Source organism: Hemitrygon akajei, chromosome 4, assembly GCF_048418815.1.
Source record: "Hemitrygon akajei chromosome 4, sHemAka1.3, whole genome shotgun sequence".
In the NCBI taxonomy this organism is placed as follows: domain Eukaryota; kingdom Metazoa; phylum Chordata; class Chondrichthyes; order Myliobatiformes; family Dasyatidae; genus Hemitrygon; species Hemitrygon akajei.
In genome coordinates, this window is record NC_133127.1 from 142,900,568 (window position 1) to 142,913,080 (window position 12,513).

The 12,513-nt window shown below is 39.3% G+C and overlaps 1 protein-coding gene across 3 annotated transcripts in view; it reads left to right on the top strand.

Annotated features, from left to right (window-relative positions):
- tenm4 (teneurin transmembrane protein 4) overlaps positions 1 to 11,765 on the top strand; it is a 2,228,071-nt gene extending 2,216,306 nt beyond the window's left edge. For all 3 annotated transcript variants that reach the window (XM_073043455.1, XM_073043454.1, XM_073043453.1), the window contains one exon: positions 9,144 to 11,765. In XM_073043455.1, the coding sequence (XP_072899556.1) occupies positions 9,144 to 9,902 (759 nt within the window). In that variant the 3' untranslated portion in view covers positions 9,903 to 11,765. The remainder of the gene's footprint in view (positions 1 to 9,143) is intronic.
- The last annotated feature ends 748 nt before the right edge of the window (positions 11,766 to 12,513 follow it).

Sequence of the window (12,513 nt, forward strand, 5' to 3'; positions counted from 1 at the left end):
TACCTCATTATGGCCTTGCATCTTATTCTCTACCTGCATGGCACTTTGTACTCTTGCATGTTATTTGCGTTGTGTTATTGCTTACCTTGTACTACCTCAGTGCACTATGTAATGAATTGATCTGTAGGAACAGTATGCAAGACAAGCTTTACACTGTATATGTGACAATAATAAGCCAATAGCAATGACACCAGGCGAAATGGCTCTACATTCTGAAAGACACTTTTCCTGGCCTTTCTCTTGGAAAGCTCAAGGCAAAAAGGGTTATGATACAGGGGATAAAACCTGCTTTGCTCAGTTGCTATGCCTTGCCACTGTTACCTTTTGTTTGTTACCTTGCTGGAAGCCCTTTATGAAGTTCCAAACAATGGGAAGGAGCTGGATAAATACTCCCAACAATCATTGCATAAATCTTCCAATGTCAAGTAGAGTGCAATCTCGTGGATCTTATTCCCTGTTCCGCTCTTAGATTACATTTTATGTTCACTGAGGCAGATGAGAATAAATACCTGCTCAACATTGTTCATTCTCTAACATTTTGACTTCTTGAAAATTCCATAAACTAGTTAAAACATCAGAAAATATTCTCATCATCTTAACACAACACCCTTACTCCCACTGCCCTCACTCCAATTATCCCATTTACCTGCACTTTAGAGTTAATTTGCAGTGGGCAATCAGCCTATCAACCTACACATTGTTGGGATGTGGGCAGAAACCAGACTACCCATGGAACTCCCATGGTCACATGAGAACATGTGAATTCTGCACAGACAGAGCCCAGGTCAGCACTCCACATGGGTCTCCGGAACTATGAGAACATAGGTGGTAAAACACAGAAAACAGAACAGTACAGTACAGCAACAAGCCCTTTGGGCCAAACTAATTAGCAAAACTAATCCCTTCTGCCTGCACATGGTCCATTTCCTTCCATTCTCTGCAAATTCATGTGCCTATCTATGAGCCTCCTAAATGCATCCATCATATTTTTCTGCGCAACGACGCCTGACAGCGTATTCCAGGCACCAACTACACTCTGTGGGGGAAAAAAGTTATGCCTCACTTCTCCTTTGAAATTCCCCCTCTCACCTTAAATGCACGCCTTCTAGTATGAAACATCTCGACCCTGCAAAAGGATACCGGCTGTCCACTTCTCTGATAGGCAACAACTCTTATCAGCTGCACCTCTGTGCCATACAGTTAAGACATCCACTTCAGTCACAGGATTAGGGAAAATTCATGGATGTATTATAAGCAAGGGCTGGTGGTGTAGTGGTATCAGCACTGGACTTCAAGGCAGATGGTCCTGAGTTCAAACCCAGCCCGGTCTCAACCTGAGCATCAGCAGTATCTGTACGGAAGAAAGCCTGGCAATCTACTTCCGTGTCTTTGCCATATGGAATCGGACTCAGCTAAATGACTGAACACAAAGAAAGACGTGACACAAAGGATTAGTGGTGTAAAGAAAGTTCACATTAGTGACTCATATTTTGCAGGTTCTTTGAGAAAGTTTCCTTTTACAAGAGAATCACAACCCTTTACAGGCGATGTCTTCTTCCTCCACCCAACCAGGGTTTGCATTTTTCTCCAGTCCTGCTGAAGAGTTCCCTTTTCCCTTTCTCATCTTATCTCCTTGCCCACCCATTACCTCCCTCTGGTGCTCCTCCCCCCTTTTCTTCCATGGGCTTCTGTCTCTTTCACCAATCAACTTCCTAGTTCTTTAATTCATCCTTCCCCCTCCAGGTTTCACCTATCACCTTGTGTTTCTCTCTCCCCTCCCCTCACCTTTTAAATCTACTCCTCAGCTTTTTTTCTCCAGTCCTGACAAAGGGTTTCAGCCAAAATGCCGACTGTACTCTTTTCCTAGATGTTGCCTGGCCTGCTGAGTTCCTCCAGCATTTTGTGTTTGCTGTTTGGATTTCCAGCATCTGCAGATTTTCCCTTGTTTGTGCTGGAAATAAATGTTAATATTTGTTTGGGGCTTCCTCCACGTAGGCTTGCTTGACCGTAAGACCAAAGACATAGGAGCTGAATTAGGCCATTTGGCTGATCTGCTCTGCCACTCGATCATGGCCACTCGATTTATCACCTCTTTGAACCCAATTCTCCTGTCATAAACTTTGACACACTTACTAATCAAGAACCTATGAACCTCCACTGCAAATATGACTTGGCCTCCACGGGTATCTCTGGCAATGAATTCCACAGATCCACGACCGTCTAGCTAAAGAATTTCCTCCTCATCTCTGTTCTAAAGGGATGTCCTTGTATTCTGAGACTGTGCCCTCTGGTCCAAAACCCTCCCACTATTGGAAGCGTCCTATTAAGGTCCATTCTGTCAAGGCCTTTCAATATTCTGCACCCCTTGCTTCTGCTGCTGTTCAGGTTCTACCTCAAACTCTCTATTTTTGGGTATTCTTTGCTTCCATTGCTCTAAGTTAGTGACCGCCAACCTTTTTAAGGCCAAGCTCCCCTACCTCGGCCTTAGTGAAAGGCAAGATTGGCCTACTAAATCGTTTAGACACACGCATGCGCACCGGGCAGAAGGGACCGGAAGTGGAGCCCCGCAGCCCCGGAAGCAGTCTCTCTTCGCAGGCGGCTTTCCGTAGCAGAAACGTTGCTATGTTACCATCATCTTAATTGGTATTATTTTTATAATGCTCACATTACAACACCTTTAATTCTATGTTTCATTATTTAATTTTATTTCAACACGAAAAATAAATGACTGTTACACTCAGTGTGATGACTGGGGCTGAATACTTTCTGCTAGTTCTCTGGAAGAGTTAGATAGAGCTTTTAAAGATAGCGGAGTGAAAGAGTTAGAGCTCTTAAACATAGCGGAGTCAAGGGATATGGAGAGAAGGCAGGAACGGGGTACTGATTGTGGAAGATCAGCCATGATCACATTGAATGACGGTGCTGGCTCAAAGGGCCGAATGGTCTACTCCTGCATCTATTGTCTATTGTCTATTGAAATTTGGCTCATAACTACAGACAGCCAGTCTGAGACAGTCTGTGAGGTGTCTGTCAGTACAGATTTTCATCTGTTGCAGCACAGCACCCTCGCAAGCCTCCTGACAGACTGAATATTTGAATGGACAGTTTCCTTTGTTAGGCTGAATATTGAATCTGTCACATTTTTCAGGTGTTTTGTATTGGTAAACTGTTACTGAGACACTGGTATAAATTTCAGAGGTACGCAAGCTGATGACACCACTGTTTTTTGTTTCCCAGTTCTTTTACATTTGGGAAATGTTGGAATTTAAAGGGGGAGAAGTGTTGTAATGGGAGCATTATAAAGATAGGTTGATGCCGATTAGGATAATGGTGATGTAGCGGTGCTCCCGCTGCGGAGAACTGTTTGTGGTGAGAGGTTGTTTCTGGGCTGTGGGGTTTTCCTTCCGGTCTTTTCTGCCCAGTGCGCATTTTTCATTTCTTTTTCGGCATCTACTGGGAAAGTCTCAAAGATCGACTGGTTGGCGACCACTACTCTAAGTTGTGGGGCACGCAGGATGCCACGATGGAGTGTATATTACAGGATACCCCAGAACTGATGCAGGCAACGGGAGGACATTTTAATAAGAACAATGGAATTTTCAAGAATGATGTGTGGATCTAGTTGAGTCAGTACTCGGTTGCCATGGCTGGCGACCACATTCCATGAGGGGTCAGGGGATTACAGAGTAAACCTTGCCTTCAGGATTCACACCTCAACAGAAAATGTTGGCAGCGTATTCTCCCCAAGGATGGAGCTGTTCTGTGCTTTTCCTGGTAACATGGCTCTGACCAGGAGGAAGTACTTCTGATCCACAAATATTTGAATATTGATGTACTGGAAACCTTTCCATTAATGGAAACCATTCAGGTGTTTATCAGTGCAAGCAGCACAAGTTGCTTTAAATAACAAGAAAGTACCAGAACTAGAACATGGTCTTAATTGTATTGAGACTGGTCTACAACCATTGTTAAAGGCAAATTACGATGGGAATTTCAGTTGATGGAGTAACAGAGTAATAAATTACTATCTGTTGCAAATATGAGCAGGGCAACATCACAGGAGGCTGGTTAAGAAAATGAAACTAATGGAATGAAAGAGTAAATGGTGGCAGAGATGTAAATTGGGTTTAGCAACAATGAGGAGAGGGTGGTTTTTTTTTAGAAGTTTACAGCGGTGATCCCCAAGAATTAGTGGTAGGTTGAGTACTTAAGAATTTTTATGAACAATGAACATTTGGGTGTAGAAGATGGCATGATAAATGTCGCAATTGATATTGAGATGGAACTTTATAAAGCTCTCATTAGGTTTCAACTCAGTATTGTGGATCAGGAAAAATGGCAACATCTTGGAAAGTGCACCGCGTAACCAGGAATGTACAATGTACCAGAATGAAACCATGCAAGGGAGATTACAGTTTGAGAAAGGAAGTTAAAACTGAAATAATGGAAGTTAAGGGGCAATCTGACGAAGGTTTTCCAGATGACAAGAAATTTTAATACACAGAAAATCTATTTTCTCTGCCAAGTAACAAAAGGTCCAGAAGAGAGATGATTTTTTTTTTGACATGGAGAGGTTGGTGGAAACTAATTCCATGAGTAATTTTATGAGGGAGTTCTGCAAGTAATTGTGGATGTGGAATTTGTAGGGTAGGGGACAAAATGTTGAGGCTTACACATGTCAAAGAGCCCCAGACATGACAAACTAATGTCCTTCTTCTGTTTTCTGATCCTACAATCAGATTCTGTGCCATTAAAACAAAACGTGCCAACTTGAATATTTACATTCTTTAGTTTTATTATTAAGTTCTTGTTTTAAAAATTTTCATTGATGCAAAAATGTAACTACATATGATGAGGAAATATTCCAACAAGATTTTACCATGTTTCCACACAATCTTTTATTTATACGAAGATCAGTAACCGTAGCGTGAACCCAGCGAATAGAACAGTCATTCTTGGTTACATTTTAGCGATTAATTTGAATCTTGACTAGGCTGGACTTGATTAAGGCTTGACCCTTTTGATAAATCCGTCACTCCTGTATTTCTTAACATTTACTCTGATGGTTCCAACAGGAGTTCATGGCCAAAACCTAAGAAGTTTTAGATAAGAAAACAATAATGCTACTGTTAGCATCTAATCTTAAAATCATAATGCATATGCATATACATGATCCCAAAACAGCAATTTGATCAAGATAAATAAATTAAAACATAGTAATTTGATCAAATAATAAAAAGTTAATGTAGATCTTTCTCACAGTAGTTGAAAATCATGACCTCAATGTGATTGGTTAAGACAAAAATCATCCTGGTTTGAGTTTCAACTTGACAATATACCATTAAACATTGTGGAATTGCCAAACTGGAATTTTAAAAAAACTGTTTTGCTGTAATACCTTCTTTTGTCATTAAGCTTTAATTTTGACAACTTATGAAATTCATTTAAAAAAAAACAGACAATTTATTATGGAAATGTGATAAGATTTTCTTTTCTCTAGCCCATGAAAACTGCCACTTGCATAGAAATCCCTATTCTGAGGATAGGCAGGTGATCAAGAAGGGATGTGCTCAGACTGATGGTTTGAGATGTGTCTATTTTAATGCAAAGAGTATTATGAACAAAGCAAGTGAGCTTAGAGTGTGGATCAGTACTTGGAGCTATGATGTTGTGGCCATCACAGAGACTTGAATGGTGCAGGGGCAGGAATATCTACTTCAAGTGCCAGGCTTTAGATATTTCAGAAGGGACAGGGATGGAGGTAAAAGAGGTGGGGGCATGGCACTGTTGATCAGGGGTAGTGTCACGGCTGCAGAAAAGGAGGAAGTCATGAAGAAGTTGTCCACGGAGTCTCTGTGGGTGGAAGTTAGGAATAGGAAGGGGTCAATAACTCTACTAGGTGTTTTTATAGACCACCCAATAGTAACAGGGATATCAAGGAGCAGATAAGGAGACAGATTTTTCTAAGGTGTAATAATAACAGGGTTGTTGTGGTGGGAGATTTTAATTTCCCATATATTGATTGGCATCTCCCTAGAGTGAGGGGTTTAGATGGGGTGGAGTTTGTTAGGTGTGTTCAGGAAGGTTTCCTGACACAGTATGTAGATAAGCCTACAAGAGGAGCGGCTGTACTTGATCTGGTATTGGGAAATGAACCTGGTCAGGTGTCAGGTCTGTCAGTGGGAGAGCATTTTGGAGATAGTGATCACAATTCTATCTCCTTTACCACAGCATTGGAGAAGGATAGGAACAGACAAGTTAGGGAAACGTTTAATTGGAGTAAGGGGAAATATGAGGCTATCAGGCAGGAACTTCGAAGCATAAATTGGAAACAGATGTTCTCAGGGAAATGTACGGAAGAAATGTGACAAATGTTCAGGGGATATTTGCATGGGGTTCTGAGTAGGTATGTCCTAGGTATGTCCCGATGAGACGGAAAGGATGGTAGGGAACAGGAACTGTGGTGTACAAAGTCTATTGTAAATCTAGTCCAGAAGAAAAGAAGAGCTTACAAAAGGTTCAAAAAGCTGGGTAATGATAGAGATCTAGAAGATTATAGGCTAGCGGGAATGATCTTAAGAATGAAATTAGGAGAGCCAGAAGGAGCCATGAGAAGGCCTTGACGGACAAGATTAAGGAAAACCCCAAGGCATTCTACAAGTATGTGAAGAGCAAGAGGATATGATGTGAGAGAATAGGACCTATCAAGTGTGACAGTGGGAAAGTGTGTATGGAACCAGAGGAGATAGCAGAGGTACTTAATGAATACTTTGCTTCAGTATTCACTACGGAAAAGGATCTTGGCACTTGTAATGATGACTTACAGCATACTGAAAAGCTTGAGCATGTAGATATTAAGAAAGAGGATGTGCTGGAGCTTTTGGAAAGCATCAAGTTGGATAAGTCACCGGGACTGGACAGGATGTACCCCAGGCTACTGTGGGAGGCGAGGGAGGATTTTGCTGAGCCTCTAGCGGTGACCTTTGCATCATCAATGAGGATGGGAGAGGTTCCGAAGGATTGAAGGGATGCAGATGTTTTTCCATTATTCAAGAAAGGGAGTAGAGATAGCCCAGGAAATTATAGACCAGTGAGTCTTACTTCATTGGTTGGTAAGTTGATGGAGAAAATCCTGAGAGGCAGGATTTATGAACATTTGGAGAGGCATAATATGATTAGGAATAGTCAGCATGGCTTTGTCAAAGGCAGGTCATGCCTTACGAACCTGATTGAATTTTTGAGGATGTGACTAAGCACATTGATGAAGGAAGAGCAGTAGATGTAGTGTATATGGATTTCAGCAAGGCATTTGATAAGGTACCCCATGCAAGGCTTATTGAGAAAGTAAGGAGGCATGGGATCCAAGGGGACCTTGCTTTGTGGATCCAGAACTGGCTTGCCCACAGAAGGCAAGGAATGCTTGTAGATGCTTCTACATGGAGGTCGGTGACCAGTGGAGTGCCTCAGGGATATGTTCTAAGAACCCTACTCTTTGTGATTTTTATAAATGACCTGGATGAGGAAGTGGAGGGATGGGTTAGTAAATTTGCTGATGACACAAAGGTTGGTGGTGTTGTGGATAGTGTGGAGGGCTGTCAGAGGTTACAACGGGATATTGATAGGGTGCAAAACTGGGCTGAGAAATGGCAGATGGCATTCAACCCAGATAAGAGTGAGGTGGCTCATTTTGGTAGGTCAAATATGATGGCAAAATATAGCATTAATGGTAAGACTCTTGGCAGTGTGGAGGATCAGGGGATCTTGGGGTCCATGTCCATAGGACACTCAAAGCTGCTACACAGGTTGACTCTGTGGTTAAGAAGGCATACGGTGCATTGGCCTTCATTAACTGTGGGATTGAGTTTAAGAGCTGAGAGGTAATGTTGCAGCTATATAGGACCCTGATCAGACCCCACTTGGAGTACTGTGCTCAATTCTGGTTGCCTCACTACAGGAATGATGTGGAAACTATAGAAAGGGTGCAGCGGAGACTTACAAGGATGTTGCCTGGATTGGGGAGCACGCCTTATGAGAATAGGTTGAGTGAACTCAGTCTTTTCTCCTTAGAGCAACGAAGTATGAGAGGTGACCTGATAGAGGTGTACAAGATAATGAGAGACATTGATCGTGTGGATAGTCAGAGGCTTTTTCCCAGGGCTGAAATGGCTAGCACGAGAGAGCATAATTTTAAGGTGCTTGGAAGTAGGTACAGAGGAGATGTCAGGGTAAATTTTTTACGCGGAGATTGGTGAGTGTGAGGAATGGGCTGTCAGCAACGGTGGTGGAGGTGGAAACGACAGGATCTTTTAAGAGACTCCCCGATAGGTACATGGAGCTTAAAAAAATAGAGGGCTATGGGTAAGCCTAGGTAGTTCTAAGGTAAGGACATATTTAGCACAGCTTTGTGGGACGATGGGCCTGTATTGTGCTGTAGGTTTTCTATGTTCTATAAACAGGTTTCTATCACTCATTGTCCAGCATCTTTATTACATATTTTACATTTCTTTGGTTAAAAAATTAATAGACCCAAGTCAAAACTTGACAGGCATTAAATACTGTTTGTGATCATTTTTCTTTTATTCATTTCATGAGAGAAATAAAGAAATTCCTGTCATTTCAGTTCATCATTAAAGCAATCATATTCTCAAATAAAAGTCACCAAAGCATTTTCTCAAAAATGTCTTCTTGTTCAAATGCATTGAAATACATGGCAAAGCTGGTTACAGTTTTAATTAAAGACAAAACCAATAAATCTATTGATCCATTTACTGTCCCCAGTAACCTGAAAAACAACCCAAAACTATTTGTATTGCTTTGGCTGATCTGTTACTATATATATCAGAATTATCCAAAAGTAAAATGGTAATTTTTTTATTTTAAAAAAAACTCTTGACTAATTTCATTGAAATTTTATTCAGATGTTTTGAAATTAATTTCAAATACAGTATCTTTACATTACTCTTGCAAAATATGTTGCAATCAGTAAAATTATAAACAGGTTTACCCAAATGTTTTCCAGTGAAATATAAAGAAACAATTCACTGAATTATTAGAAAAATTCAAAATGAAGACTTTATTCAGTGTTGTGAATAACATCACTTTTTCCTGTAAAGATAACCATTAATGTTTTCTCCTTTTATTAGTCCATTTTAGGAGTCCAGTGTGTTGTTCAGAAACAGCTGAAAGCTTTTGTTACGCTAGAACATTTTGGACAGATTTACGGAGGAAGTGGAACTGGCTGCCAGCCAAAAGCACGTATGAAAAAATTTGCAACAGGCGGCTCAATCTTTGGCAAAGGAGTGAAATTCGCTGTTCGAGGAGGCAGAGTAAGCACAGATATCATTAGTGTTGCCAATGAAGATGGAAGGAGAGTTGCTGCAATTTTAAATAATGCCTTTTACCTGGAAAATATCCACTTCACCATTGATGGAGTGGACACACATTATTTCATCAAAATGGGGTCTGCAGAAAAGGATCTCACTATTTTGGGCCTTACTGGTGGAAGGCGAACCCTGGAGAACGGAATTAATGTTACTGTGTCTCAAATTAATACTGTACTGAATGGAAGGACTAGAAGATACACTGATATTAAACTTCAGTATGGTCTGTTGTGTTTAAACACACGATATGGGACAACCTTGGATGAAGAGAAAGCTCGAGTCTTGGAGCTGGCTAGGATGCGGGCTGTAGCAGCCGCCTGGACTAGAGAAAGGCAAAGGTTACAGGATGGAGAGGAGGGAATTCGCTCATGGACCGAGGGAGAAAAACAGCAGCTGTTGATCACTGGCAGAGTGCAAGGCTACGACGGCTATTTTATAAAAACTGTTGAGCAATATCCTGAATTGTCAGACAATGTAAATAACATCCATTTCATGAGACAGAGTGAAATGGGCAAGAGGTAACAGTAAAGGACTATGTGCCAACCACTTTGCCAAAGACAGCTGCTTATGTGGCCATTTTTCAGGCTGTGTTGTTACAATTATTTTTTAAAACTGTTGCATTGTAATTCTTGCAATGTGCTGAGTTTTTTTCCTCTTTTTTTTGTCTTCACACATTTTGCATTGAGCAAAAAGTATTTTGCAGTAGTGTGATTACAGTAAATATTTGCTATTTTCTAACAATTTTTCCAACTGTGAACTATTGGTTTACAGTTCAGAGTCAGAACCAAGAGTGCAGGATGCATTACCTGGTAGGGAATATGCTGTCTCACTGTCCATTCAAAGGATTATTACAGACCTCTTTTGTTAATTCTTTGGGACTCCTTATGAGGTGCATTTTGATGCAGCAAAGGACTACAACTGCATTTTATATCGACAAAGAAATTAACAACTTGCGTGAGAACTTTCCTAAGGTTCTGATGTGAAATGGAGATAAATCTCAACCCTTGTGTTTCTAACACTGTATTCTGATTGTGTAAATAAGCAAGGCTGTATATAAATGCGAATGTAGATAACTTCTAGAAATGCAACCGTGACTCTGAGTAGACTTCGGTGGAAAATAAAAAAAGTTATTTTGTGTTTTAATTTTTTTTTACTGATTTCAATCAGAAGTCATATCATAGGTAAATTGAGAGATTGGAAATATTTTAGTTTGGAGTTGTGTTTTAATTATCTGAGACTGATTTTCTTGCTTCTGTTTCTTTCCTATAGTTAAAGTTTAATTTAACTCTTTTAAAGTTTGATTTTTTTAATTAAAAGTTAAAGGATACCCTGTTTCTTTGTTTAAGCATTTATTTTTAAACTCAATTTGTTATTTAATTTCAATTGCAATATAATTGGGTGATGCCATATAAAATAAAATTCTCACTTGTTGCTGAACCAACATAAATGTAACTTGCAGCAAAAATCATTAATTCCTGTCTCTAACTGAACCCGTTTAAATGCCCATTTAACACAAGTTATGGACTGCTAAGTTGTGTTTTCATTCTTTGGGTTTCAAGTAAATGTTTAATGTTCTTTGAATTGGTCTAATGTGTGTTTTGGGATTGGACAATGTAGGTATGTGTGTATTTATAGGCATATGTGTATCACAATATTAATATCTCATGATATTGTTATTGTGACCCAATGTGTTTTGACCTTAGGAGCATTTACATGATTATTGCTTTGTTACTGTGCTACTCAAGTACCACAATCATTTACTGTTTAAGATATGGTGACTTATTTGGGCAGATTTTTATATTTGTTTATTTGAAAGTTGAAGTAACATAAATGCTGTAATATGCTGTTAAATGGAAATATTATATGAATCCCCCAAATTTATAATATTGACCAACTCCTATTTTTGTGTTCTTTTATATTTTTATGCATTTTGTATAACATACTGCAATCATTTTTAGACCATAAGAACACCCAGTCCAGCAAATTTAATGTCTCCTGTTAAAAAGTGAATCATATAGTGTACACAACAAATAAAAACAGCTGTTAGCATACAGTGGGGGGTTAATCTTTGTATTTTTTACCGGAATCCAATACATAAGATGAAATGAACTAATAGTTAACACTTAACATGTGTCTGAAAAAAACTGATAGTTTTAAAGAAAATCTCCTTTCAAAATAGCTCCAGAGAACATTTTATTTAAAATTAGTGTAGTACCTTTTATATCTTCTAGTTCCTTGTATATGTGCGGTGACTCTTGCATTTCCTTTAAGGAAGTATGAATACCGTTGATTGAGTTCAAATAATCACTGAGTAACAACTACTCCTGAATTTCATATCATGTTGTAGGGTTTATCAGATAATCAGCACCTCCCCGAAATAATAAGTCTGAGGTCTTCATCTGGGGTGTAGGTATGCTCCTTTAGTATCCAAGTCTACTTATTGTGTGGTTAAGTTGAAAATTCAGTATTAAATCATTAGCATTCTAACACAGATGATGCAGATTTCTGCTTTGAATATATTACCCAGATTGCATTAAATATTCATGGCAAAATAATGTGTTTTACATGGAATGATTTCTCCCCATGATGTGGCAATCATCACGTAACTCCATGTTATGGTTAGGAGGTATCTCATAAAGTAACAAGCAATTTTGACAGAGGATATGATCATGATGTGCTTAAGGGTGTGCTTATTTAAGTATGTGTCTCTAGGACTGAGTTGTTGGTAGAGCCAGAATTCCAAAAATCAAACAAAGACTGACTCACTTACAATGACTAAGTATTCAAATCAATAGCTTTTTAAAAATATATACATGAAACTTAATTTTCAGCAAGTAAAATGAGAAAGAGTGTTTTCTTGAGGTGTCCTAACTGGAACTAAATGGATAGAAGAGGCGCTATGAAAAATGTGTCAAGGGACAGGTAAGAAAAATTAAATGATTGTTTTCAACAGCTATGTGATAATTTGGGAACTAAATACCTAGTTTTAATAATCAGAAGTTATTCAGCATAAAATTAAGCCAGGGAAAATGGAAATCATTTGAGTTCATGGACTCTGGAAGCTAACATCTTTGAAATTTGTGCTGATCATCAGTTATCCTTCTCATTAGGGAGTTGTGTGTACCTTGAAACA